Source organism: Plodia interpunctella, chromosome 20 (assembly GCF_027563975.2).
Source record: "Plodia interpunctella isolate USDA-ARS_2022_Savannah chromosome 20, ilPloInte3.2, whole genome shotgun sequence".
In the NCBI taxonomy this organism is placed as follows: domain Eukaryota; kingdom Metazoa; phylum Arthropoda; class Insecta; order Lepidoptera; family Pyralidae; genus Plodia; species Plodia interpunctella.
The window spans coordinates 653404-679693 of NC_071313.1; the positions used below are offsets into that span (position 1 = coordinate 653404).

Below are 26290 nucleotides of genomic sequence, written 5' to 3' on the forward strand. Positions count from 1 at the left end.
TATTGACATTGATGATATATTTTGGCATCCCTAAGTATATAGTATCTTTATCAAGTAATCGTGTACAATGCACAGATATAAAAATATTTGATAAGAGTTAAAAATGGAACGTTTTTTTCAGTTAGCCAGCTAGCCAGCTGTCAATATAAAGTGGCAGTCAATGTCAGTGTCAGTTCGGTTATCTAATTAATAAATAATCTAACCTAACAAAATGGTTTTATAATTTATTCTAATTCTAATAAAATATTATAAATATGCAATAAAATAAAATGTGGCCTACGAAAGTTATTAGTAAAATTAGATATCTCCAAAGTCCTCATTGTAAAAAGTACAGTGTAATAGCTTCTGTATTGGAAAAAGCTAATGTTGGCGATTCAACTGAAGTAAAGGTTAAAACACGCTTATTATTTTATCATTTTTCTTATGGATTTATTAATCTAGATTTCACTTAATATAACTTAATACTTACAGGGCTGGGTGAAAAATCTACGTGTGCAAAAAGAATTTATATTTGCTGATGTTAGCGATGGCTCTTGTGCTCAACGATTACAAATTTTAATTCCAAAAAGTTTGAAGACCGACTGTTTATCTTTCGGCAGTTCAGTGCATATTACGGGAAAACTATCCAAGAGCCCTAGAGGGCAGTTAGAATTAGTTGCCGAGAATGTTACAGTACTTGGAGCATGTGTTGTGTTAGACGGATATCCATTTAACCCTAGAACAACTCATCCTCCAGAGTACATCCGTCAATACACACATTTACGTTCTAGAACGAATTATATCTCTTCTATACTTAGAGTGCGTAACACTGTAACTAAACACATACATGACTTTTACACAACTCACAAATATTTAAATGTGAACACACCTATCCTTACATCAAATGACTGTGAAGGGGCTGGTGAAGTATTCAAGATACAGCCAGATTCTGAGGAGACAGTGAAAGCAATGATGCAAGAGGGGAGAGATAAGGACACAGTATATTTTGGCTCAAAGACCTATTTAACCGTATCTGGCCAGTTGCATTTAGAGGCTATATGCAGAGGAATGGGGAATGTTTACACACTAGGCCCGACATTTCGGGCAGAAAATAATAGATCACGCTTACATTTATCTGAGTTTTATATGTTAGAAGCGGAATTGGCATTTTGTGATGATTTACAGTTACTCCAAGAGAATATTGAAGATCTATTGAAATATGTTTATGTGGAGACTAGGAATACAAATGAGGCAGATTTGTGTTTGATTGATAAAGAAAATGGTAATGCACCAAGTTGGTTGAATAAAAGTTTCATTACTCTATCTTATGAAGAAGCAAAAGCCATTTTAGAAAAGAAAAAGATAGCATCAACTGAGGAAGGTTTAAATAAAGAACAGGAATTGGCTCTTGTAGAGTACTGCGGCGGAGTACCAGTTTTTATTGTAAAATGGCCGAAAGAGCTCAAGAGCTTTTATATGAAAGAGTGTCAAGATGATAATGGCAAGGTACAACTATTATTATAAAAACCACTAAACGCAGCTTTGGAAATCAGCTGTAATACTCAGTAGAAAGCCAGGTTGATATCTCTGAATCTGTATGCCCTTGATTGATAAAGCTTGAAATGATTTTAGGAAGTCGAAAGAAGGCTAGGCAATACTGCATTTAGGAAACGAACCAACAATTTTATATTTTTGTTTTATTATTATAATTTCTATATTATTACAGGTAGACGCATTGGACCTGCTCGCTCCGATAACTGGTGAAATCGTGGGAGGCAGTCTCAGGGAAGACAGCTATGGCAAGTTGAAAGATAAACTGCCCTCTGATAAACTCAACTGGTACTTGGAGCTGCGAAAGTTCGGGAACATACCCACAGGTGGATATGGCCTGGGGTTGGAGCGGTTGCTGCAGACCATGTGTAGAGTTGCGAACATAAAGGACACTTTGCCATTTCCAAGATGGCCACACAACTGTAGTATGTAATAAATATTTATAGATTTACATTTGTTTTCTTTTGTTCTATGTAATTTATAATTATAATTTAATTTAAAAACAAATTATTACCTATTCATTATTTTGACTAGTATTCGTTAATTTGTTAGTTAAGTAGACCTTTCGGTCAGCAGAGGGCAGAATAATGATATGTTATTATATTAAAGGTAGTTAGGAAAAAAAATATGAATACATAAATATCTTCAGCTGATAAGCGACAATAGCATTCCCAGTGAGGGTTGACGGCTGGTTGTAAAATCACAGTCGAATATTCAAGTTTATTAGTTAGTTTTAAATGTTTTTTTGACGTCAATAGTAGTAGTATAGTATTATGCCAAGTTGATCGTTAAAAGATAATTGATTTTTTTGAGTCTTTTGCCAAGATGTGCATTGTATGTAAGTAAATGGATGGGCGTCTGCAACTAAAAGGTTGTAACAATAATAGAAACCGTTTCATCAGTGTAAACATTTATTTACATATTAAAGTAATAAGTTGAAACAATTGATTCGAAGAAACAAAAGTTACACCGTAGGTTACAACTTCATACAACAAGAAACGAAAAAACCACTTATTGGCGATTATTTTGTAAAGATTAAGAACTAATTAGGCTAATAGGGTTGTGATAAAAATAAGTCTTAACTTTTAATTTTTATTATGTTAAGGAAGTTAGAGATTCAATATAGTACAGAACTCAACATACAATTATATACAGCTAATTTACAAGTCCTAATATACACTTTAGATTACACACCGTCAATAGAACCTAACGCATATCGATGCACACAAGGAACTTAACATTAATATCACATTTCATTAAATAAAATGGTATAAAACCATAATGGTTACATTTTATAAAAACCATTTATGTAGCCAATGCTACTTGATTGACAATTTATTGATAGAAAACAATCAGACTTCACCACGTCCCAAACACTCAGAATTGAGCTCCATGGGAAAACAAGTCTGAAAATTATAACTACTGAACATTTTTATGGATTTACAGATTAAAAAATAAACGATGGTCATCCATAAATAAATAACGTCTCAAAGCCATGCGGCAAAAATAGAATAACATTATCATTCTTCCCTTTATGTATTCAATTCAAAATTTTAATTTCCTAATCAATATCAAGTTAGAAAAACGTTCTACACGAGAAATCGATATCACATGTCTGTCTTTCTGCTCAGAATAAGGGCAAAATATACAATGTTTCTTATACGTAATACTACGTAATCTTGCTTATTTCACCTATACAGATAAAGAGATGCATTCATTGTGTACTTTAAATACATGAGTGATTAATAATTGTCAAATAAACTATGATTTATTTTAGAAGTATTCAATAATTTACGACACTTTTGATTATACCCGAAATACTGGATACTACAACTCTAAGTAGTTGAAAAATCACAAATATTAGTCACATATTTTCAATGTGTTCAAACTTAGTAATTAACTGTTATGGAACTAAAAAATGAAGAAAATTCTTTACTAAGCAGTAGTAGGATCTAATTCAATATTTAATTTACAATTTACAAAAAATCAGTTTCACAATACAACACAAACTAAAGCTATCACCTATCTGAGGCGATGAGTTTTAACCCATAAGTTTTCCTACTAAACTCAAACCAATGTGACGTAATATTTCGAAATTTGAGTGTAATCTACCATCATTGAGTACATTGAGCAGTTACATGATAGAGCACAATCCGGACAATTCACTTCCCCTTTGCACAGGAGGTTGCCTACTGAAGTGTATTCCTTCTAAATTCGGCTTCAACTTGTACTCCAATTCCGGTTCCTCGCCTGGGGGTAGTGGTTCATCATCAGCGCTGATGTCTTCCAACATCTGATCGTTGGTGTTGTTATTCACGAATGCGGGTAGTTTGGAGATGTTGATGCGGATGCCGCCGAGCGGCGCGGCGGCGGCGGCCGGCGACGCCGCGTCCAGCTGCACGTTGCCGTCGATGGTAGACGTCACGCGCGCGTGCGTCGTGTCCGCGACGGTGGTCGCGACTTCCTCTTCCGCTGTTATTATTGGCTCGTCGTCTGTGAACATTGAGAGCGAGGTTAACTCGAGGACTCTTGGAAAATATATTTCGAATAGGTTTCGACAAAGCACGTCAGAATGAAAACGTGACAGATTTGCAAATCGTCAGGTATTAGTTTGTCACAAATGATCAGAATAGTAAAAAGACAGATTAGCAAAATGAGGTTTGCAATATGACAAATGAGCAAAATGACAGATTTTGATCTAAAGACAGAGTTACTTTTGCATTATAGTAAGTAACATTTGTATTAAACCGAATAGAATTTATTGCATACACACCCAGTAAACATTTAACAAACAGATATTAGTTCAAAGTTATTTTATTATTTAGTTTCAGATAGAACTTAATATTAGTGAATTTAATAGTGAAATATAACAGCTTTTGAATGTCACTAAATTAGAATCAAATATGATGTTCAGAGATGTTAACTGACCGGGGTCCCGCGGCTCCAGCTTGACGCGGACGTGCGCCAGCAGCAGCGCGGCCTCACGGTCGCGTTCGGCGCGCGCGAGCGCCGTCTCGTCGTCTGTGTCCGCGTCGTCCTCCACCTCCACCTGCTCCACCGGCTCCGCCTTGAACACCACGTCGTCTTCTTCCCCCTCGTCGATCTGTTACCGTTTTGATCATATTGAAGTTAAATTTTGATAGATTAAAATTAGATAAAGGGGCTGTCCATTAATCACACACCTGATATCTTACTACACCTTGTGATGTTTCCTTTCAAACCTCACGTGAGTCGTAGACGACCCTTAAGATACTAACATTCATAAGAAAGATTATATACAATTTATTTGTGACTGTCGCACTTTAATCATAATGATACGAATGCGAAACAAAAGATATGCAAAATCTATTTTTTTCTACAATAAAATAGACTACGTGTCATCCAATACCATGCAGGTAGTTTTTGCATAAAAAGTAACAAATATCCGTGTGTGACCACGCTCAGGTAAAACCATAATAAATATACAGCTAAACCTTCTTCAAGAGTCACAATATTGGTGAAAACCGTACAAAAATTTGTGGGGTAGTTTTTGAGTTTATAGCGTTCATACAGACAGACGAGACGACGGCGAGACTTCTTTTTATAATATATGAAAATTGAAAGCAGTGTCACTGACCTCAACAGGCTCCGGGATGGGTTCAGGCTCGGGTTCAACGACCTCGACCTCGGACTCGTTGTCAGACTGAGAGTTGATCTCGTCTGTGTCCTTGATCTCTATGGCCTCCTCCGGGTCTATCTTGTCTATGGCGACCTCTTCTACCACTTCCGCTTCCGACTCCACTTTTGTGAGAGACGCCTGCAAACGAAAATAAGGTGTTAACAATATGGCGACATAACTGAAAATTATTCATGAAATAAATGTTTATCAGTCAATTCGTTTCAATAATTTTTTTTACAAAATTTTTGGAAATAAATAGCTTGTTTGAAATCGGGTCTTCGGCAGAAGCATGAAAGCGTTACAGACTTTATACTTTAACGACAATGTTTTTAGTGTTGCTTCGTCGTACGTCCTTTTACGTGAAAACGAAGCATTGCTTTGAGAAATATCTAGCGCTGCTATACGCGAGACGGCAGGCCTGTGAGGCCACAGACCGACTCACTCCGATAAATTGATAAAATTATATGTATTGATAGAATTTGTAACTGAACTAGGATGGGCGATGTAATATGAGAACGACTTGTCGACCGAATGCGAACTGAATATAATTTTATCGAAATGAGGTGAATAGGTGCAACCGCTGATTTAGCATAAATGTACGGTGCATCGTACACAAACTTACATTCGCATTTATAATATTAGTTAGTTCTATTACAAAAAGCAGCTTCCAATTTACCTTATAATCCTCGAAGCACATCGGATGGTAGTGGTCGCCGTTGTGCGTGACGGAATTCCTGAGATGCCACTCCTCCTTGTCCTCGTTGTAGAACTGGTCGAAGTGGTCGCCGCAGAGCGCGCAGTGGTGGTGAGGTGCCCCGGCCGGGGCGCTGGGCGCCAGCGGCGCGGGCGCCTCGCGCTCCGCTGCGGAGCCCCCGCCCGTCTCGAACCAACTCTTTTCTGTTTAAAAACATTTAAAATTTGTTTTCAAATATTGAAGGAAAAATATTTTGTACATCGAAAAAGAAAGCAATGTCTATACATTACCGTGATAGATTTTGTGTAGTTTGGAATTCAGTTTGCTAGTTTTTCATAGCGGTAACTAAGTTACCAACTAAACTACTACTTCTAGAATTTGTTGCGGTTTTTTGGTTGTATAGTGGATCGTCCAATTTAAAATTTCGTATAGGTTTCATCGCGACATATTGCTTAGAATCCGAGATATAGACCATAAGTTACGAGTGTCCGCACGAAAAGAACGCGGCCGAAGCTCGCAAGCAACTCTCAACATCACGTTACCTTGCATGCATTTCTATAGCGCGTTAACATCGGCGAGTTTGTAATGAATTTGGTTCGGTTGATGTGTTGTTGACTGTACTATGCTATAATAACTAAATAAAAGAAATAAACAATAGTCATTATCATCATATCGAGTGTGTTATTGTTAACACTGGTGTCAGATTTTATTCAAGTCGTCTAAAGGCATTTGACATGACTGTTACGAACTATTACGTATCACGCCATCTAGTGGCAGGTAGTCGCATGTACACTAGAGAACTAAACTATCCACCGGCGTGAGGGTTTCCTCATACAAACAAAAGTAATAATAATGATCGCGATGTGGACACAGACCTCTTTATCGAAATCGGTGGCGTGGCCTTCCTGAACCGAGAGTTCCCAGGTTCGATCCCCGGTCGAGTCATGATGGAAAATGATCTTTTTTTGGTCCGGGTCTTGGATGTTTATTTATATGTATTTATTATAAAATATAATATAATATCGTTGAGTTAGTATCCCATAGCACGTGTCTCGAACTTTGGGGCTATATAGCTCAACCTGTGCGATTTGTCCTAACAATATTGATTTGACTGACTGACTGACTGACTGACCTCTCTCCTCGAGGTCCTCGAGCTCCTCGTACTGCACCCAGTCGGAGAGGTCGTAGTGCCAGTGGCGCGAGTGCGCGCGCCGCGCAGAGTCGCGGTCGCGGCGGTTCTGGCGGAAGTGCCAGTCCAGGTGCTGGCTGTAGCGCACCGTGCGCTCCGGCGGGAAGCGCGCGCCGCAGCCGCTGCACTGCATGCCGCCGTACAGCCGCCACACCAGCGCCTGCTGCTTGCTGCGGGGGGATTCCTACATTATTATCTTTTTATTTATCCGGAAAAAACAGTTACAGGGTTAACACTAAACAAAAAAAAATCGCTGCTTGCTGCGGCCCCCCGCAGCAAGCAGCGATTTTTTTTTGTACATTTTTTATTTATCCAGAAAAATAGTTTCAAGTTATCACTAAACTGTCTACAGACATTAGACATCCCCACTACTGGGATACAGACAGACCTTCCTCATGGACGAATGTGGGCCCAATGCATATTGACGGTTTTGGACCACTGCAAATATGACTGGGACCGACGGCCACATATCTTCCGAAGAATTGGGGTTGAATGTTGGATGGTCGACTACCAGAAAATGCCATATAGAGATAGTCCACCTTTTGTACACATTTTCAATAATTTTGTCAAGATTAAATTAAAAAACATTGACTGTTACCAGCCAAGACACATCTCGACTCATTTAGCACTAATTTAAATTTGACAAACAAATGAAAACGAACAAAAACTTGTAAGAAAACTTACACTTTAAGTGTCTCAGGCTTCAACAAGTCAACTTTATGCACCACACTCTTGTCTTCCTTCGGCTTCTCCGGACTGGGCTCAGCTTTGGGTTCCTCCTTCGTTTCATTCTTCAAATTTACCAGTCCAGTAGCCACCAACTTAGCAAACAAATCGTTCACATTCATGTTAGCGAGTAGTATTGGATTCATAGGGTTGGGTTTCTCGTCTGCAGGTATTTCGAGTCCAGGAATCTTGTCTGGCTTCGTGAAGAAAGGCTCTGCTGAGCTGTACTCTGAGGCGGAGGCCGGGGCGATGCTGGAAGGCATCACACTTGCAAGCATATCCAGGCCTAGAGGAAACAAATGTTTTAATTATTACGCATTTTTAAGAAAATCAATATAGGTACTAGAAGAAGAAAGAGTGAATTCCCAGAAGAACACAGAGTGAATTCCCAGACATATTCACAGGAATGGGAAAAAACGGCAAAGCTCCAAGCTCCGTTTTTGGATGACTTACTACTTATTTTATACTGAAATGAAAGGTCAAAAGGTCAGTCAATGTGAAACTTCAAAGAGTTTGGTTGGTTATACAAATCGTGGAGAAGTAACAAACTCAATTTCGCACACACTACTATCTACCACTACTACTAAAACTAAAATCATAAACATAACGTTTAGATAAAATATAATTTACCTTGATTTTCAAGATTAGTTTCAGGACTAGGCGTCTTCTGCGGCCGAGGCGTTTCCTGGTCGACGTCCATCGAGTTCTGGTCGTGGATCTGCTCAAAGCCGAGTATGGGCATCTCCGGCGGCACGGTTAAGGGAGCACCCTCCATGTTAGCTATATGCACTTGTCCAGGCTTTATGAAGCGAGGAAGGGCCGAGAACCTTATAAAGTATTTCTCATTGCCCAAAGATATCGGCTTAGGCAAATCCCCAAACTCGACTTTAAACGGTTGCTCGTTTATCAGAACTGTCCTTAAAGAGTCCACGAAGCGAATAGTAAAATACTGATTGTTGATTTGAAACTTCTGCACTTTCGCGTCCAAATATATCGGAAACATCTGCGTCGCGTTCACTATCAAGTTAATTTTTCCTGCCACTAAGTCTTGCCGCTTCGTTTTACCGATGTCCACTTGTGGTAACGGCCCTTCCAGATGCACTAATCTTGGTTTGCCATCAATGATTACTCCTAAAGGCTGCCCGCCGAAGAAACACTCGAACCATCTCCCGTTTATATACAGCTCTCTCGTGGGTGCGCCGAACCTCATTTCGAAAACTTGATCGTCAATCTCCACTTGCTTATAGCCTTCGTTGAACGACAGCACAACAGAGTCCTTGTTATCAAATGTGACTCTCCTACTTCCCGGCAAGAATTTCAGTTCTCTAGGGTCGTCCCAATCCATCATTATGACAGCGGTATCACCGTAAAACCTAATCTCTCTAGGTATACCATCAATTTGAATAGTTTTCATCGGATCCTGGTCAATATATTCTAGGATTCTGAAATCTGTTGGCGGGATTATAATACCAGAGGCGCCTAAAGGCGGAGGAGGCACACTCGGTTCGTATGGTGCTAAAGGACATTCACCCTGACACGTTCCCATTTGAGGAGTTGGCAATGGAGGCATCATGGGTCTGGGCGGCTCAAACTGAGGTCTTAATGCTCTATTTCCTCTATAAAACTGTGGGTTTGGTCCTCTAAATCTTCTTGGACCGAATTCTTCCATTCTCAGTCTGTTCCCTCTCCACATCGGTCTCTCGGGGCCAGGGAAGGGACCGAACGCGGGCATTCTCGGCGGATAGGGCAACAACCCTTTTCTACTCGGTCCATCCATCAGATCCTGGTGGGACATTCTCATATCGGAATCTTTCAAGTATTCCTGTTGGCTGTCCGGCGGCGTGTCTAAAAACAATGCTGGGGTGATTCTCTCGTCGATATCGCCGAATTTATTCATATCTTTCGGAGAAGTCTTGGGACTGGCTACCTTGTGGTTTTTGTCTATGCTAGCTTGGAGTTTCCGTTTAGATTGTTCGAAGGATTCCCTCTGTTTCGCCTCTTTTAGCTTCAACTTTTCGTTCAGCTGTAAGACCTGGTACATAAGAGCGTTGTATTGGTTCTTATCGATGTTACCGTCGCTGTATTGTTCTTTAGCTTGGCTCATGATGATGGATATGGCCTTTTTGTGGTCCTTCGCGTCGAAATCGTCGGTGTTTTCACTGCGCAGGTCTGTGTCCTCAGAGCTGAGGGTGCGCCGACGCTCCTTTTCAACGCCTGCAACAAATTGACAACATAAGAAGTGTAGAGAGAGAATGTGGTTCCCGCACTAGAATAGCACCACTCTATATTCTCCCGTGGATGTAGGAGCCCAGTAATAAGTAGCTTTTTAATAAATAGTATACATATAATTTAAAATTTGATGTGCAAAAGTGCCTGTGAAGGTCTAGTTCCTAATAAAACGCTTTAACTTTTACCTCGACCTTTGATAGGCAAAAACAGCAAAACCGTCTAAAAATCACAGCCGAACCTTTATAATTTATTCATCGAATAATAAACATGCAGCTTCTGCAGCAGCTGATGCGTCTACATAATAAATAATGATGAAATCCCAGTTTGGGGCACAGACCCGAATGTAACTGGAACAAGCAAAGATAAGAGACTTACTAGGAGACTTGCTGAACAAAAGCGGTCGTCCCAAGCCGTCCTTGACTTTGGTCGCCTCAGCCAGCTTCGCGCGCACCAGGTCCAGCTTCGAAGGAGTCTTCTTCACCTCCTCAGATTTCTCTTTCACCTCGTTCCAGTCCTGGGGAAGAAGAATAAATTGGCTACTTGACTGGCTCTAAAATAAAATGCATATTACAAACATGTTTACAATTATTGTATTGTATTTACTTAACCAAATACAATAAATAATAATATATTAGGACAAATCACACAGATTGAGCTAGCCCCAAAGTAAGTTCGAGACTTGTGTTATGGGATACTAACTCAACGATACCATATTTTAATACAGATAAACATCCAAGGTCATGACCCGACCGGGGATCGAACCCGGGACCTCTCGGTTCAGAGGCAAGCACTTTACCACTGCGCCACCGAGGTCGCCAATAATAATTACATGTCACTTTAATTAATGAATTTTGTTAATTAAATGTGTCAAAAACATTACCTTTTTAGGAGATCTCATTGCCGATTCCGTGTCTACCGCCATATTGTCGTCTGCAGGTTTAGGAGATTCGCTCTTCGCCGGAGCGGCTTCCTCCACTTGCGGCAGTTGTCTGAGGTCCACGTCTCCATCAATTTTGGTGAACACTGGCTTGGCGTGGCGAACCTGTGTTGACATAGTTTTAATATCAAAGCAAAAGCACAGATTACATTATACTTCGAGTAGCAAAGGTGTATACTTGAAAATTATATTAAAAAATTATAATGGTAAACCCTTCTACCAACATTATTGAAATGAGTTTCTTTGGTTTTTTTTTTCAGATTTTTAGAAATAATATACATACTGAGTATATAATTTAAATATTTACGTGAAAAAGTGCCTGAGAAAGTATATTTTGTGAATAAATTATTTGACTATGTTGTTGTCTAAGGCGTTGGCTTTTGAAAGCATAAATAAAGAAATTCATAAATTGAGACGTATTCTTCATAAATTTTGATGCATTTCACGGGAAAAAGTACGTTGAGGTTTAGTTACATATATTATCTTTTCTTTCTGTAATCTGCAACATATTTTTTAAAATTTATTTATTTCATCACCTACTACCACAGTACAGTTGCAAACTACATGCAATAAAACTATCCCGAAGGTACCTTTATCATTTACAATTTAGTCCTTCAGTCAACAGTTTTGATTAGTCAAAATCAAAAGACGAACAACTTCGAAACGACGCGCGACGCGCCCGCGTAATTGGCTATTGTTATTTTAAAATAAAATAAATACATTACCTTCTTAGGAGAGTACTCGAGCTCCAAATCCACGTCCATGTCGCCCTCAGTTTTGGGGGAGTCATTGATGTGGGGCGGGGGAGGAGCGGACACCTCTTCCACTTGGGGCAGCTGACGGAGGTCCACGTCCTCATTGCCGAAGAGACTGAAAGAGTATGTTCTTTGATACCAGTGTAATAATGAAGAATATGGTGCCTGCTTCTCATATCCATCCAGTCTATAGTGATCCCTTTTATAGAGTGTGTTAATGTTTATCTCAGTGTACTGGTATTATAGATTTCCTTAGTCGCCTAGAGACATCTGACGCGAGTTTTACGACTACTAATGTATAAGACCTATATTTGTTAATTGACGTCCTTGGAGAAAAGGCTGCGGTGAAGTTTGTTGCGCCGCTTCTTCTTCACCTGCGCTTTGGAAGTCGGCAGTAGACTTAAGTAATTCTTTGACGTCAATAAGTGATGTATATAATCCTAAATTGAATAAAGAGTTTTATGTTTGAATTTGACAAGTAGTCGCATACACACTGTAAAGTAAACACATACACACTGTAAAGTTTACACTGGTAAAGTAAATGTCAACCAGTGTGCAGGTTTCCACACAATGTATTCCTTCACCAGAAGCAAATGGTGGTCGATGGAAACTACGAACTACACATGAATCAGATTGGTATAAAAACCTGGGACCTTTCGGGTGGGCGTCTTAACCTCTGGATCACCACCACTCCTCCCACACTACTATTATAAATGTTAAAGTGCGTCTGACCTTCTCTCACGTCGAACCGGTGTGGTGCAATGGATGGATGAGGTGATTTTTGGCGTGGAAATATTTGGAGGTAACATAGGCTATTTTTTGTCGCGGTCGGAAATTCGGGCAACAGCTAGTTAGAATAGAGTCGGTAGAAATAAATAAACGGATAACACTCAACGGCCCATACAAAGCATTAAGTTTGTATCGCAGATCCGATGGACACAAACACGGAGACAAGCACATCACACCCAGAACCGTAGACAAATATATGTGATCACAAGTAGACATATTTGCTCCCGAATCGAACCCAGATCCTCTAAATGGCAACCGGGCGTGGTGACCAGGTCGCCACTGCAAATAAAAATGAAGTGCAATGTGAATGATACTTACATATCGAACTTGTCATGTTTATTCTTCTTCGACTTTCCTTCAAGCAGCTCAGTCGAAGGTCTCTTTTGAGTAACTGGTGAAGCTTTCACCTCCACGGTGGGCAAAATCCTAAGGTCAATATCCTTGTTTTCGGCCACTTCTGGTGCATCTGAAAATACGACTTAATTTTTATGTAATCAAAGTCTACAATTGCATAACTGCATTCAACCTTTTATCTTTCTCACCGTCGTTCCCATAGTCCCATGCTACTTACTTGTCCGGTGTGCCCCAAGGATCGATACTCGGTCACACTTCATTTTTTATTCGATTTTTATTTTTTTATGTATTTATATATTTATTAGAATTTATGAAGTTCATTTTCAGATGTGATTACATTCCACAATTCAGTTTGTTAACAAATAATTTAAGAGTAAAATTGGATGTTACTTTCACATTTGTTACATAGGTACATGACTAGGTTTTACAGAGACATTACTATGTACTTTTTAACCTATTTTGTTCTTATCAATATTTTAGTTAACTTACTATACATATATCTATAAGGCTGTACAAAGTATATACATAGTTATCACTTTGATTTCACCAAGTGATAGCGTTTTGCTTGCAACTACTCTTTTAATATTACCTTGAATAATAATGGCTTAAAAATAAAATCGAAAATTAATATTTTTGGCCCGAAAACTCATTGGCACTAGAGAAAGGTTTTGTCATCTGCGTTCCACTTCTTGTCTCCAGTATGAACGCACCATGAAGAAATCCTATATTGTTTCGTATCAAGTGGGCTATATGCGGGTCGTTAACCTTATACTCTGGCATTAAGAAATTCTGGCCCTGACATGTATATTAGTGAATTTGGGATAGGTCTACGGGGTAGTGAACACACCAAAATTATTTAGTCGAAGATGCTAGGATAAATGTAATCAAATCCCTCAACTTAGAAGCATATTTGGTCCCTGTGTGCCTCTCTTTTATGTCAGTTACCGTGCAACTTGTCCCAGAATTTTGCACGTTGTCCCGTGATTTCACTTTGCTGTTCCGGAATTCACAAATATTAGTTTATTCACAAAGATGCGATAGTCAAACAAAACATACTTAGCGCAAATACAAATACACTATAGTCATGTATGGCAGTATAAGAAATGATTAAAGTATATTACAAAAAATTGCACAGCTGGCTGTGTACCTGGGTACAACAGATAGTTTAATTTCGCTCAGACATTAAAATTCCACCTTGGTGACCTAAAAAATTGATGTCCAAGAAATTATAAACTTGGTTTTGGCAACGTTTTACCCAGACCCATATTTTATTACCCATATTTAACGACTCCCCTAGTCTATAAGGAAGTCAGTTTGATGATTCAATGGGTCCATCCATGTTCCTTTCTTATGTTTCCTTAGTATTTTAATATCTTCTCATTAGGAAGTATTCTGTCTTCTCTTGACTTAATCACAGGCCTATTTTCTTCCCTTCTTTTCCCTTCCCTTCCCTTCTTATACTTACCTTAATAAAATACACAAGTATTAACAATTTACAAAATATATTTTAACGAAGTTTGTTAATTATTCAAAGTTGATATGAACTATATAATACTATATAATGGTAGCCCTAGATATTCCCATATGGATACGCACATTTTTTCCCATTGTGTCAAAAGATGATTCAAAGGTGATAAAGCAAATTACTTTAAAATGCAGGCTTATTATTCCCCAAAATATAAATCAGACAGACAATAGCTATATAGGTACTTTCTCTCCTCAATAACTTATCTATAAAATATTATCGATTAAAAATAATTATTACACGATTTAATTTTTTTTCATGCTATACGTAGGTGAAAGTCCATTAATTAGATGATTGTCTAATAAATTGATGATGTAATGTGCCCCGACTGGGTCCCTCCTAGATAGATGATATGAATCCGAGGTGAAATAGAAGATTCCACTTTATTCGCTCAAACTCAAACCTGACATTTGTTTTAAAAGAAGAATAAATAGTACAGATAGTTTGTTTCGAGTGTAAAAGTATTTCTTAAAGATCATAAGTAGCAAAAGTAGATGTTTTAAACAAATTATTATAAAAATTATCAATGTTAACTTTTCTTTGTCTTGATTTGAAGAACTAGCTGGATAATTTATTTTTTAAACATGCTTTGCTAACGTTATTGTTGTCTGTTTTTACACCTGACTGAAAACCGAGCAATGACTTCAGAGTCATTGCTCGGTTTTCAGTCAGGTGTCCCAGGTGTCCCCAGAAATCTATAGCACTGACCTCTTCTTCACAGGTCGTTGACCTGCAGTTCCATATCGAACGTGTTGTATAACCCCGCGACCGTACTATCGTCACGCTCAGCCTATCGCGCTGTTGTATACAAGTAGTTTGTAGCAAGAGTATTTTCTTGATTTAAAATGTTTTTTGAAACAGTGCCTGTAAGGTATATTCCGAATTCTTTGGACTACGACGAATATTCCTTCTAGCTTAGCACGAACTGCCGACTATCGCGTGCGTACTCTTTGTCTTTTTACTCGCACATGATAGAATTTTCAATGAAAATATAACATTAATTCGTCCGATATATGTGTATGTAGTTCAAGTATTTGTAATCATAACACGTCTTGGCGCAAAATGTCCTTTTTTCATAATGTCCTTTTCTCAAAACTGTCCTTGTGTGTCTTTGATGATAATTTAGATAAGCAACTGATTAAAACAGTTTTTTTTATTAAAAGGGTATTCTGATTTAATGAAGAATGAAGAAATGACATTATGAGATAAGGACATTACGAGAAAAGAAAAGGACATCCTGAGAAAGGACATTCTGAGAAAGGACATTCTGAGAAAGGACATTCTGAGAAAGGACATTCTGAGAAAGGACATTCTGAGAAAGGACATTCTGAGAAAGGACATTCTGAGAAAGGACATTCTGAGAAAGGACATTCTGAGAAAGGACATTCTGAAAAAGAACATTTCGAGAAAAGGACATTATGAGAAAGGACATTATAAGAAAAGGACATTTTGCGCCAAGACGTCCCAACATAATGCCGGTAATACACTAACGCCAACAGTTTGCCGAACTTTACGCTTTCGACGTACATTGCTGTTTTTTTCTTGTCGTAATAAAAATACATGAAATATGTACATATGTACTTATGATATTTAACTTAATAAACCCATTTGTCATAATATAATCTGGAATTACTTGCAGTGTATAGAGAAAATTAATATAATTAACGGAATATTTTTTTGACTAACAAAACAAGAAGTCATTCAAAGAGTTTTTGAAGTAATTAATTTATTTGTGATAAAATTACTTTTTTGTGATAAAGTTAAATAAATTAGGGTTGATTTGTTGTACATGTTCACACGGATGAAACTCTTAACCTACTTAGTGTAAGCTAATTATTTTTTACGTATAAGTTACGAATTATTGTCGAGTTGAAGATTTTTTTGTTTAGAACGAAGAGTTAGACGAATAGTGCGTTTCACAATGATACATACACTGTAAGAAATTCCATTAACTTGCAACACCTGTATATTGCGATCACGTATTTAGAACCAGTATATAATTACCTACTCGTATGTTTCCGACATAAAGAAAACCTTAAAGAATTGAAGCGGTTAAAACTCTTGGTACTCGCCGTAAAAATCCAATGAAATTGAACCCAAATTGAGATCTTCATGAATCAGGAACATCTTGAATATTTCTTCTTTTTCATCGGTTTTGTGTATTCTTCTTAGTCCTTATACCTAAGTCCAGATCAAATCTGAATCCTACTTAATTTGAGAAGTTGCAAGCAAAACCACCATTTGTTAATCACAATTAAAAACCCATAAAATAGTGCAAAGTGAACTGGTCTCGCTGAGAAAAATTTTAAGTGATTTGTGCAATATTGTAAATCAACACTTAATACACTATTTTAACCTTAATAGTAAAGGGTAAGAGATCCGTCGTGAAACACGTTAATATGAATACTCCAAGAGTTAAAAAATATTTTATTTTCACACATCTTTTTGCCGTTCCTATACTAGTATCACAGTTACCGACTAGCCTTTCAATTTCTAAGTCTTAACCTCTCATTCTGTTAACATACAATAATATCTTACTTGATGACTCAGAAACGGGTACATCCTCAGATTCGGCGACGATTTTCTCTGGACTTTCAGATTTCTCCTTGTTCCTTCTCATATAGCGTTCCTTGTGGTAGTTGCGGAGTTCTTTGAACGCGACGACTTCACTTTCGGCCGCTTTCTCCTCCTCTTGTTTCTCCTCCCGTCTCTCCTTCTTTCTCTTTTCCTTGCTTTTAGGTCGTTTCTCAGGAGAGGAGCTGTTGGAGTCCTTGCTGCTGTTGCTGCCGTCTCGTCTCGGTTTTTTCTCGACCCGAACATCTTTATCTTTCTTTTCATCTTTACGCTTTTTGGGCGACTCTTTATTAGCGTCGTCCGCTTTGCTGATTTTGGGTATAGGCGGGAGTTTGCTTATCTTTTTCATGTCGGGTATTTTGTTGATGAAGTCCGGGATGGGTTCCGGTTTTGGTTCATCTTTCTTTTCCGATTCGACGCGTCTCTCCTCGCGTTTGCGCTCTTCCCTTTTGGCCCTGATTTTGTCTCGTCTATCGAGTCGGGGGTCCCGCCGCCTCGGGTCTCGCGGTCTGTCGTTTTGGACGTCAGGTTGGACGTCAATGGTGATGACGTTTTTGCGTTTGTGTATTCTGTCGAGGGGTTTGATGTCGAAGACGTTGGGGGCGATGGGCGGCGGTATGGAGGGCGTGGGCATGACGTGGTCGAGGCCGCGGCGCGCGAGGCGCGGGTCGCGGCGGGCGCCCGCTAGGGCTCCGCTCACGGGCGCGATGCGCGACTGTTTGGGGACCGGCTGGAAAGAAACACATTGCATTCGAATTTGATTGGTCTGAAGCAGGCCTCGACAACTATGGAATGTTCTGAAGTTTACGTTCGCGATCGCGCGAATAGTTTGATAGGACGAAATTAATATGGTTAGCTGAGATAGCTTTTAGCATTAAATTCTTGTTCTATTTGTTCCGTTTTTACTCGGAACAATAAAGTTTGATAAATAAATATTTCTGTACAAAGATACTCTGAATACAACCATATTTAATTTGTTTTCCCGTGTGTCAACTTCAGACTATTTATAAATTGAAGAGGCCTGTTAATTTAATGAATGAAAAATGAAAAAAAATGAAAAAAATGAAAAAATCTTTATTTCTTCAACATACATTGTTTTATAAAAACTAGTTGATGAAGTCTCCTTTATGAATAAACAATAACATCAACAATATAGACTCATCCAACTGTTCAGAGGTATTGTAATGATAATAAACTCGTCTATGATCACTGTGAAACTTAAACTAAGACGGCATAGGTAGGAATATATCCAACTAGATGTTGCCCGGGGCTACGCTCCCGTAGGAATTTTGAGATAAAATATAGCCTAAAGCATTCTTGGATAATGTGCCTTTCTAATGGTGAAAGAATTTTTGTGATCGGTTCGGTAGTTTCGAAGATTACACGCCTCAAACATACAAACGCTTACCTCTTTATAATAATAGTATAGATTAAGAAAATTATAACATATATAATTTTGATGAAACCGGTACACGGGTGGAAAAACCAGAACAGAATAATTTTACCACGATTTCCGAAGCAACAATGACAATAGCAGTCTTTATTCCTTAACAAGATGCAGCCGAGAGTCACGAATTTCAATGGCCATATTGAGATGAACAGCAATCTTATTGGTGGAATCGAAATTTTATAATAATTACAGGCCCAAGGAGTCGATAGGAAAGGAATAATTTGTTTACGTCCTTATCCTCAGTTGTCTTTAATAAATCTGCGCGGGAGAAGCAGACGGCCCCTACTATTTACTTACAAATTTAATATAAATATGGCATTTTTGCAAATTTTTGAATAAACTTAATACAAAAATGACATTTTTGCCACAAGCTTTCATTATCGTCACAAAAATCATGTATGCATTGCCATGAAAAATGGAGAGACGCGGACAATGTCAACTGTACGACAAGCGGACGTAGGCGAAAAACTTGCAAGATTTGATTAACGCAAACCAACAAACATAGTCAAACGGAATAATAGCTTGTAGTACGTTGTTGCTGGTTTTTTCTTTCACTGCCGTACCACCTTGGAAGCCAACAAATAATAAAGATACAAAGATATCTTTACGTGTGGTTCTCTTAGATAGGTTAACAGGGTTTTCCCTGGTCCTGGTCCTATTGTATATCCTTCCGTGAATATAGTACGAGTCTACTAAGGTATATTAATCTTCAAGACAGCTGATGATGTTGCCGCTGTCAAGAAGATGGTTCTATTCTAGCGGGAGCGAGAACCAAGATAGGTTTATGTTTGGGAAGAAATTGAGCAAAATGGGTGTTTGCCAAGTTAAGCACACCCATTTACTAGTCGGTTTGCACCCAGCTTATTGGGAGATGTCCTAAAGACTTCAAAGGAAGACTTCAAAGTTTTCAAAGGGACTGATCACAATATAGAAAGGTTTATTTTTTTAATCTGATGCCTGCTCCACACTATCCGCGAACATTTCGCCAAATTTTGTCGGATTCAGTATAAATTGCTGATTTTTTATTGCGGTAAATAAAAGCCCTCATACAAACTCCGCAATGTTCGTGCATTCGCGTCGACATCTCATCAGAGACAGACGATAGTATGGAGCCTACATGAAACGAACATGAAAATAAAAATGTGAACTTACCGGTCCGAGCCTCTGTTTGACAGGCACCGGCTCAGCCGGCACCGGGGCCACGGGCGCCACAACCGGGTTCACGAGCGCCCGGGGGATAGATGGCGCTACTGTCGCGCTAGGAGGCGCCGCTGGCGGCTGTTGACAAACATATCTCTATTAGTAGGGAACATCAGACCGTGCGTGGAGTGTAGTAGAAGTAGGAAAGCGGACCTTAGCTCCGACGCTTTGGTGCTGAGGATGTCGAATTCAAAATTCTATATTTGACTTAGAGCGCGGTTCCATTGCTAAGTCGGACCTAGCAGAAATTATATGGAGATTAGGGGTACGCACGTCACGTATCAAAATCACATATTTGGATCGTGCTACGTCGACGCAACGTAACAATGGGGCCTGGCTCTTAGGATGAGATATACATCACTCATTGACGTCTAAAATTAGATGATATACATCACTTATTGACGTCAAAATTAATTAAATCTAATAAATATATAAGTAGATAAGCATTACATATGGGCCATATTGCTACCAGACAGACGTACGGACACCACGGACAGTTATACACAAACACATCTTTATCCAGTCTCTCTTTTCGCGTGTATAATTGTTAATATTTCATTCAAGTCGTCGAAACACATCTGATATGACTTTTACGACTACCTACCGCCATCTAGAGGCGAGTCGTATACATTAGGGAACTAACTGGACTTGAGTACCAGTGTGCAAGTTTCCTCACAGGGATTTTCTTTGACCGGAAGCAATTGGTGGTCTAATAGATGCTATTTATACATGAGTCAGTGGTACACCACTTGCGTGTGACACGAGTAGGTATCGAACTTGGGACCGATCGATCGATCACAGGCGTATTAACTATGTACATAAAGTATTCAACCCGAACAATGCCTACAGGATGTTATTGAAATTATATGGCGACTAAGGTAATACAATTGTTTGTATCAAAACATCCGCCATGTTTAGAAGATAACATCGAAGCCTTGCGTGGTGACTGCTAACATCGTGTTTTTTTTATGGAATACTAAATGATATCCACGGCTTCGCCCGCGTTAATTTTCCGGGATACTCTATGTCCTTCTCCATACTTTAAACTACATGTATGCAAAATTTCAAGAAGATTAGTTGAGTAGATAAACAAAGTAATAAACTTACTTTGGCATTTATAATATAATATAATTAGGATATGCGTGCCAATGGTTTAGCTACCAGACTTTAAAATTGAATTAAAACTAATGATTATGTGATCTGACGACCTTTGAGGTCTAATGGTCATCTTATTCAACAGAATCCACGCCGTCCTCGGGCTGGTGAGGGTGTCGCTACTGTTGAACAAATTTGATTTTGGAGGTATCCAATTTTGATCACGGATATAACCCGCAGATTACTAAGTGTGTATAATCGCGCGTGTGCCACACAAAGTCATATCGTTTGACATTGAAAATCCTCACTCACTCTGTAATGTTTTTCGATAAACATATAAGTGGGCCTATATTTGTACTAGCTTTCGCTTTTCGCGTACAGTCTTCTATTATTTGTATGCGTTGTAATATTTGTACTGCATTTAAAGAGTCTATTCTGTAGCAAAGGATGCGACTCTGTAATAATGGGATAAAAACAAATATATAAATATAATCATCAAGTAAGCTATGGAGACTTTTAAATCACTAAGGCAACCTACCTAGTTTAAGTGATAGGTGGCACTTCTGTCCTGCTACCTATAGTCGCACCTATACCTGCTATATAGTTAGTTAGCGCGGCGTTGCCTGCGAGAGTTTTTACAAATTTTCAAGCCATTTTCGTGAACCTATATATTTATGGAATTAGCTTACTGGTTCCAGGGACAAACTTGTTACCTCTGTGGTGGTCCGCAGGTTAAATTACACACTACATTAATATTAAGACCAAGTGTTGGAAGTTTGTGTCTCCGGAACTACTCCATCGATTTCTAAATTATTCCTGAGTAACAGAGTTTTTTTATCCAGATTTTCCCACGAGAATGAAGCCTCGGGGCGCAGCTAATCCCTCTGAAACGACAGGTCTATTTTCCGATCGGTCCACGTATTGCCCTAACGCTGTGTATATATACTCAATAATACAAATAGTAACTAGAAGACTAAGAAATAACAGGATATTAATGCGCCATTATCTGGAAATTGCAGAATCCGCAAATGTCATCGCAACTATCCCAATTCTTAACTATCCTAACTAATATCATAAATGCGAAAGTAAGTTAGTTTATTTGTTACCTCTTTACGCTCTATCTACTCAACCAATCTCCTTGAAAGCATATATGTATAGTTTGAAGTATGGATAAAGACAAGGGATTTCATCCCGGAAAAGACTATTATTCCTTTAGGATTTCACTCATCAGAATCAGAAACACTAGATGGCGCTGTGTGTATTTTAAATGCCCTATGGATATTTTATGTGAACTATCCCAATAAACTAATTCCAGAGGGCATTTAAGCGGACGAAGCCGCGGGTAAACAGCTAGTAATAATATTATAAATGCGAAAGTAAGTTTGTTACCTCTTCACGTTATATCTGCTTACACAATCTTCGTGAAATTTTGCATATATGTAGATTGAACTACTGATAAATGTTTCCGTGAAAAATTCACTGCAAAGCCTACCCAATTCCAATCCTAATTCTAATAATTTAAATGAGATCCTAATTCTATAAGTATATGTTCTTAGGAATTCGAGTCATAACACTTTCTCGTTAAAATGTAATTAACTTAGGTACTACATAAAGGGTTGAAACCATAAAAAATTCCAAAAAATGGATATAGTTTTCTATTGAGTCATAAAGAGATTCTTTGAATTTAGTCTTTTGTAATGTTATTTTGGCCGGCTTTTTAAATAATGGTCCCATTGTCTGTCATAACGACACTCATTATTTAAATAGAAGGTTAGTATGTTATCTCATTGTAACGACTTACTTTATTGTTTAGACATAAAGGATCATTCCCTAAGTAACATAACAAAAAGGTGCATTATCTTGCATTTAGAGTAATTCTTAGAATTTTCTGTTTCGTCGTCACCTATTTAGGCATATTTAGAGACTTTTGTGTTGCTATCTGCCTAATCTGAACCCGCATTCACCTTCAGTATTGTTTAAAAATGCCGAAGATTTGTTTACAAACAAAGACGAAAGAGAGTGATGATAAGTCGTTAAATACCTTTTCAGTTCCAAAACTTTGTTTATTGATTTTTATAAAAGAAAGTTTTAGAAAGAGTATTCATTCTTGATGTTTGATCAACCAAAAAAGTAACTAATTTAGTATCCAATTGAATATAATTCAAATGAGTTTGTAATAAATTGAGGTGGAAAAACATTAGTTTTCTGTTTATATGTAATTTTTAAATCGAATACCTTGTAAAAATAGATTTATCACAGATAAAAATTATCAGAAAACATTTAAAAGCATCTCCAAGGCCTTATACATAAATTCAAATTAATTTTGCATGTTCTTATGTTCAGTATTTATTCGTATTTATATAAGTAATTATGCAAATATTTGAAAAATAAAACTCAATATTTTTTTTATTACATGTGATAAAATGCCTCATGAAACTAAAAATATTTAGAAACTATGGCTTATTTCAGATTACGTTTTTTTTTTATTTATCGATATCGAACTAATATTATTTTATTAATTTAAAACTAGTTGTATCATTGGACGATAACGAGAAGGCACAGTTTATCAATTGATGTTTTGAACATAGGTACATACAATATCGCGTCTATATCGGTCTTTGAGTAGTCAAGAGTTGCGAAACTTGAAAGCATTCAGCTGTATGGCGCGGCTTATTGGTGGAATTGAGAATGAATAGTTATAGTTTCTAAGCTATCGTTTATGATATGAAAGAATGTCCAGTTTGTAGCAATTACCCTTGTTTGACTTTTATAATGGGCGCGAGAGAAGCAACTGATATAGGTATAAGTTTTATTTTCGCTTCCAGCACTGTCACATATTGTAGAAAATTATAATTTTTAACAGCCCTAATTTGCAGTCATATGGTAAAGAAATATTACTAGTTTAAAAGGGTTGTAAAGGGGAACCCAAATGCATTATGGCTGAAAAAGAGGCCGGTAATAGAAATGTAACTCACCATTTTAGTACTTTTCTCTGTGATCTCGAGCTGCCTGCGGGCCTGCTCGAGCTCCATCTCAATCTTCTTGCGCTGCAGCATCAGAAGCTCTTGCTCTTTCTTAGCGACGATAGTTCGCATCTTCTCCTCATCTTCAGTTGGAGGAGCAGTCGCTGTACTGGTTGTTGCAACTGGCTGTAGAAAGAAAAAAGTTCAACAAATTGTTCTGACATCTAAAATAATAGTGTTGACAAGATATTTTTATTTTAAAATCTTTGCAAAAATCGTAAGAGCAAAATAAAAAGTCTGTACAAATTGACAGTAGAAACTAAATAGTTGCGTAAATACTTAAAATAAATTATGAATTTAGATACAATTTCAAGGAGAAATGGCATAGCCAATTAAATTTTTCGCTAAACAAAGATGAAAACATAATCAACTTAAAAAACACCTTTTTCAGAAAATTTGGATTTACATGGATGTTTGACTGCTGCGGCTGCGCCTGTATCGGCCACGCGGGGTCAATCAAGTTCACTTTCACATCCAACTGGTACAACTTTGTGGCCGGGAACACATCATGCCACGTCTCCCGCAGTTTAAACATCTGTGACCTCACTTTTTCATCCACCTGGAGAATAAAATCACATTAACAAAAAATTCTATGGGCAGAAAAATTGATAATTCATATAAAAATGAAAGATTATGGTACATACCTGTTTGAAAGTCCTTGTGAACATGTTGACTATTATTTGGGAGAATTTCTGAGTATACGCCCGTCCAACATTCTTGATAATTGAATCGACTAAATACAGAACGGGCAGCTTGATGTCTGGATGTACCTGTGTAGAGGAAACATATTTTCTAGTCCCAAACCCCGGATGACTCTATGACTTCAATGTCAAACTTTGTCCCATTTAAACTTTTAAAATGGTACGGGAAAGAATAAGACAAAATGTTTAGTTAGAAACCTGTTTAATAGTCAGCATGCGTAAAATAAATAAGAACTCGGTTTTGAAAAAGTTTATTTCAACAATCGCTTACACAACTGAAATGTATAGCTGTTTGAGGTTTCTACATACCATAAAGGTACATTGTAAAATGTTTGGTTTTGTAACTATGTTTTAACAGGCATCTCCTAAATTTCGTAATGTTTTCCAATAATTACATCATGAATAATCTAGTGAAATTGCTTTTAAAATGGAGGCAATTTGAATGTTGATTAATACAGTATGTATGTAATTGTGATAACAAAGAAATAAATATTCTGCCACAATCTACAGCCAATAAGAACACAGTATTTAATCTAAGTTGTTTGATCAACATTAAAGTTTTTTCAGATTAGCATCTAGAAAAGAATAAAATACTCAAGGAGATACCTGTTTGTAGAACTTGTCACAAAGTGTGTCGACTCAGTCGTCATACTAACATGTTTGGCACGACAAACTGTGCGTCATTCAATGAAAACACTTTCCCTATAATTCATATTGCTCACGTGACATCGTGGCATTTTAACACTCCAAGCCACCGTGATACTGAAAAATTTAAATTCACCTTCTCCAAATGCTTCTCCACGGTCTCAACGATAACTCCTGCGTGGTCGATGTTCTCTTCGGCTAGAATCGTCAGCATGTTGATTAAAGGCTTGCTGTTGACGGTTAGGTCCGCCAAACTCGACGCGTACTCTTCGGCTATTTCTTTCGACATGTTGGGTGGCGACCGTAGTCCCTGCTCTCACCATGCCAAGCACAATCTTCAACTGCACATCACTGTAATTGAATAATAAGATGCTAAACTCTCAAATTACCTACGTGGTTACTCAATATGGCGATATTTTACAAAGTAACACGTAAACTTACGTTATCGGAATTTACACAGCACTGGTTGATTATAACACATTGAAACAGCTATCACCTCACGTAGCACTTATTGGTCCATAATTTAAAACTATAAGCTAACACGACCGCGTGTAATTTCCTCAAATTACAAAGCACGAATGAAAAATTAAATTGGGCTGCGAGTTGACGTAACCTGTGCTGCTCGATTTGGATTAGAATGAAAACAAAATGGCGGCAGGGCAGGGGCAGCCAGCCGCCGTACGCAGTGTTGCCAACTGCTAGCAGTGCTGTGCCCCGTGCGGGCCCTTTCTGCGTATGTTGTGTAATGTCCAGTTGCTAGACGTTGCTAGAAGTTGGTAAAATTAAGTAAAGTAAATCTTCAGATATAAAATGTATGTCATTGAATACAAAAAATAATTAAAACTGAAAAGAATACTGACTAAATTGCATGGTTGTTTAGAGCATAAATATTATTGAAAAAATAAAGTAACAGGGCATATTATGCAAAGCTCAGCGTAAATGGCGCTACTGGTACAACTAAGCTACACAAACATTGCCAATGGAGGCAAAAAGCGCCAATTTTCAATATTATTGCAGATTTACTAATACTAATGTTCTGCTTTATTTGGTTAACTGTGGTCATAAACTGATATAAACTTGATTGTGACTGAAGATCTTCTTATCTGTATGAAGTCAATTAATAAGTCTTCACGTGTGAAGTGTTTCGAGCTACCGTTTACTGGCTTAGTTAGTTTAGCTAGGCTTAGCTTAGTTTACAGCGTATGACGTATCCCAT

At 38.0% G+C, this 26290-nt stretch overlaps 2 protein-coding genes across 4 annotated transcripts; one reads left to right on the forward strand and one right to left on the reverse strand.

Annotated features, from left to right (window-relative positions):
- Positions 1 to 154: 154 nt before the first annotated feature.
- Positions 155 to 1981, forward strand: AsnRS-m (Asparaginyl-tRNA synthetase, mitochondrial). 2 transcript variants are annotated; one of them, XR_008405692.2, is made up of 3 exons: positions 155 to 389; positions 472 to 1556; positions 1706 to 1844. XR_008405692.2 is itself a non-coding variant. In XM_053760696.1 (3 exons), exons 1-3 carry the CDS (start codon positions 270 to 272, stop codon positions 1961 to 1963), a joined length of 1392 nt encoding a protein of 463 aa, XP_053616671.1. In that variant the 5' UTR covers positions 157 to 269; the 3' UTR covers positions 1964 to 1981. The 2 variants fall into 2 exon arrangements, 1 of the variants encoding a protein (XP_053616671.1); XM_053760696.1 differs by having other exon boundaries at positions 157 to 389; positions 472 to 1485; positions 1706 to 1981.
- A 442-nt stretch (positions 1982 to 2423) lies between these two features.
- Positions 2424 to 25910, reverse strand: Pcf11 (Pcf11 cleavage and polyadenylation factor subunit). 2 transcript variants are annotated; one of them, XM_053760702.2, is made up of 18 exons: positions 25516 to 25910; positions 25211 to 25425; positions 24373 to 24498; positions 24135 to 24287; positions 23681 to 23854; positions 19563 to 19688; positions 16925 to 17690; positions 12826 to 12973; positions 11689 to 11833; positions 10907 to 11068; positions 10402 to 10540; positions 8428 to 10011; positions 7756 to 8083; positions 7015 to 7241; positions 5865 to 6085; positions 5147 to 5326; positions 4459 to 4633; positions 2424 to 4023 (listed from the first exon to the last, which is right to left on the reverse strand). In XM_053760702.2, the coding sequence occupies exons 2-18, from the start codon at positions 25361 to 25363 to the stop codon at positions 3665 to 3667; spliced, it is 5166 nt and encodes a 1721-aa protein (XP_053616677.1). In that variant the 5' UTR covers positions 25364 to 25425; positions 25516 to 25910; the 3' UTR covers positions 2424 to 3664. The 2 variants fall into 2 exon arrangements, with proteins under 2 accessions (XP_053616677.1, XP_053616676.1); XM_053760701.2 differs by having other exon boundaries at positions 24111 to 24287; positions 25516 to 25898.
- Between the last annotated feature and the right edge of the window lie 380 nt (positions 25911 to 26290).

Coding starts and splice junctions, on each gene's coding strand:
- Pcf11 (XM_053760701.2), bottom strand. CDS start 25,363: ATGTCGAAAGAAATAGCCGAAGAGTACGCGTCGAGTTTGGCGGACCTA. Junction 17,691..19,562: donor TCAAACAGAGGCTCGGACCG/GTAAGTTCACAT, acceptor GTTTCTTTCCAG/CCGGTCCCCAAACAGTCGCG. Junction 12,974..16,924: donor ACCCGTTTCTGAGTCATCAA/GTAAGATATTAT, acceptor TCGTATTTTCAG/ATGCACCAGAAGTGGCCGAA.
- AsnRS-m (XM_053760696.1), top strand. CDS start 270: ATGTGGCCTACGAAAGTTATTAGTAAAATTAGATATCTCCAAAGTCCT. Junction 390..471: donor GCGATTCAACTGAAGTAAAG/GTTAAAACACGC, acceptor TAATACTTACAG/GGCTGGGTGAAAAATCTACG. Junction 1,486..1,705: donor GTCAAGATGATAATGGCAAG/GTACAACTATTA, acceptor ATATTATTACAG/GTAGACGCATTGGACCTGCT.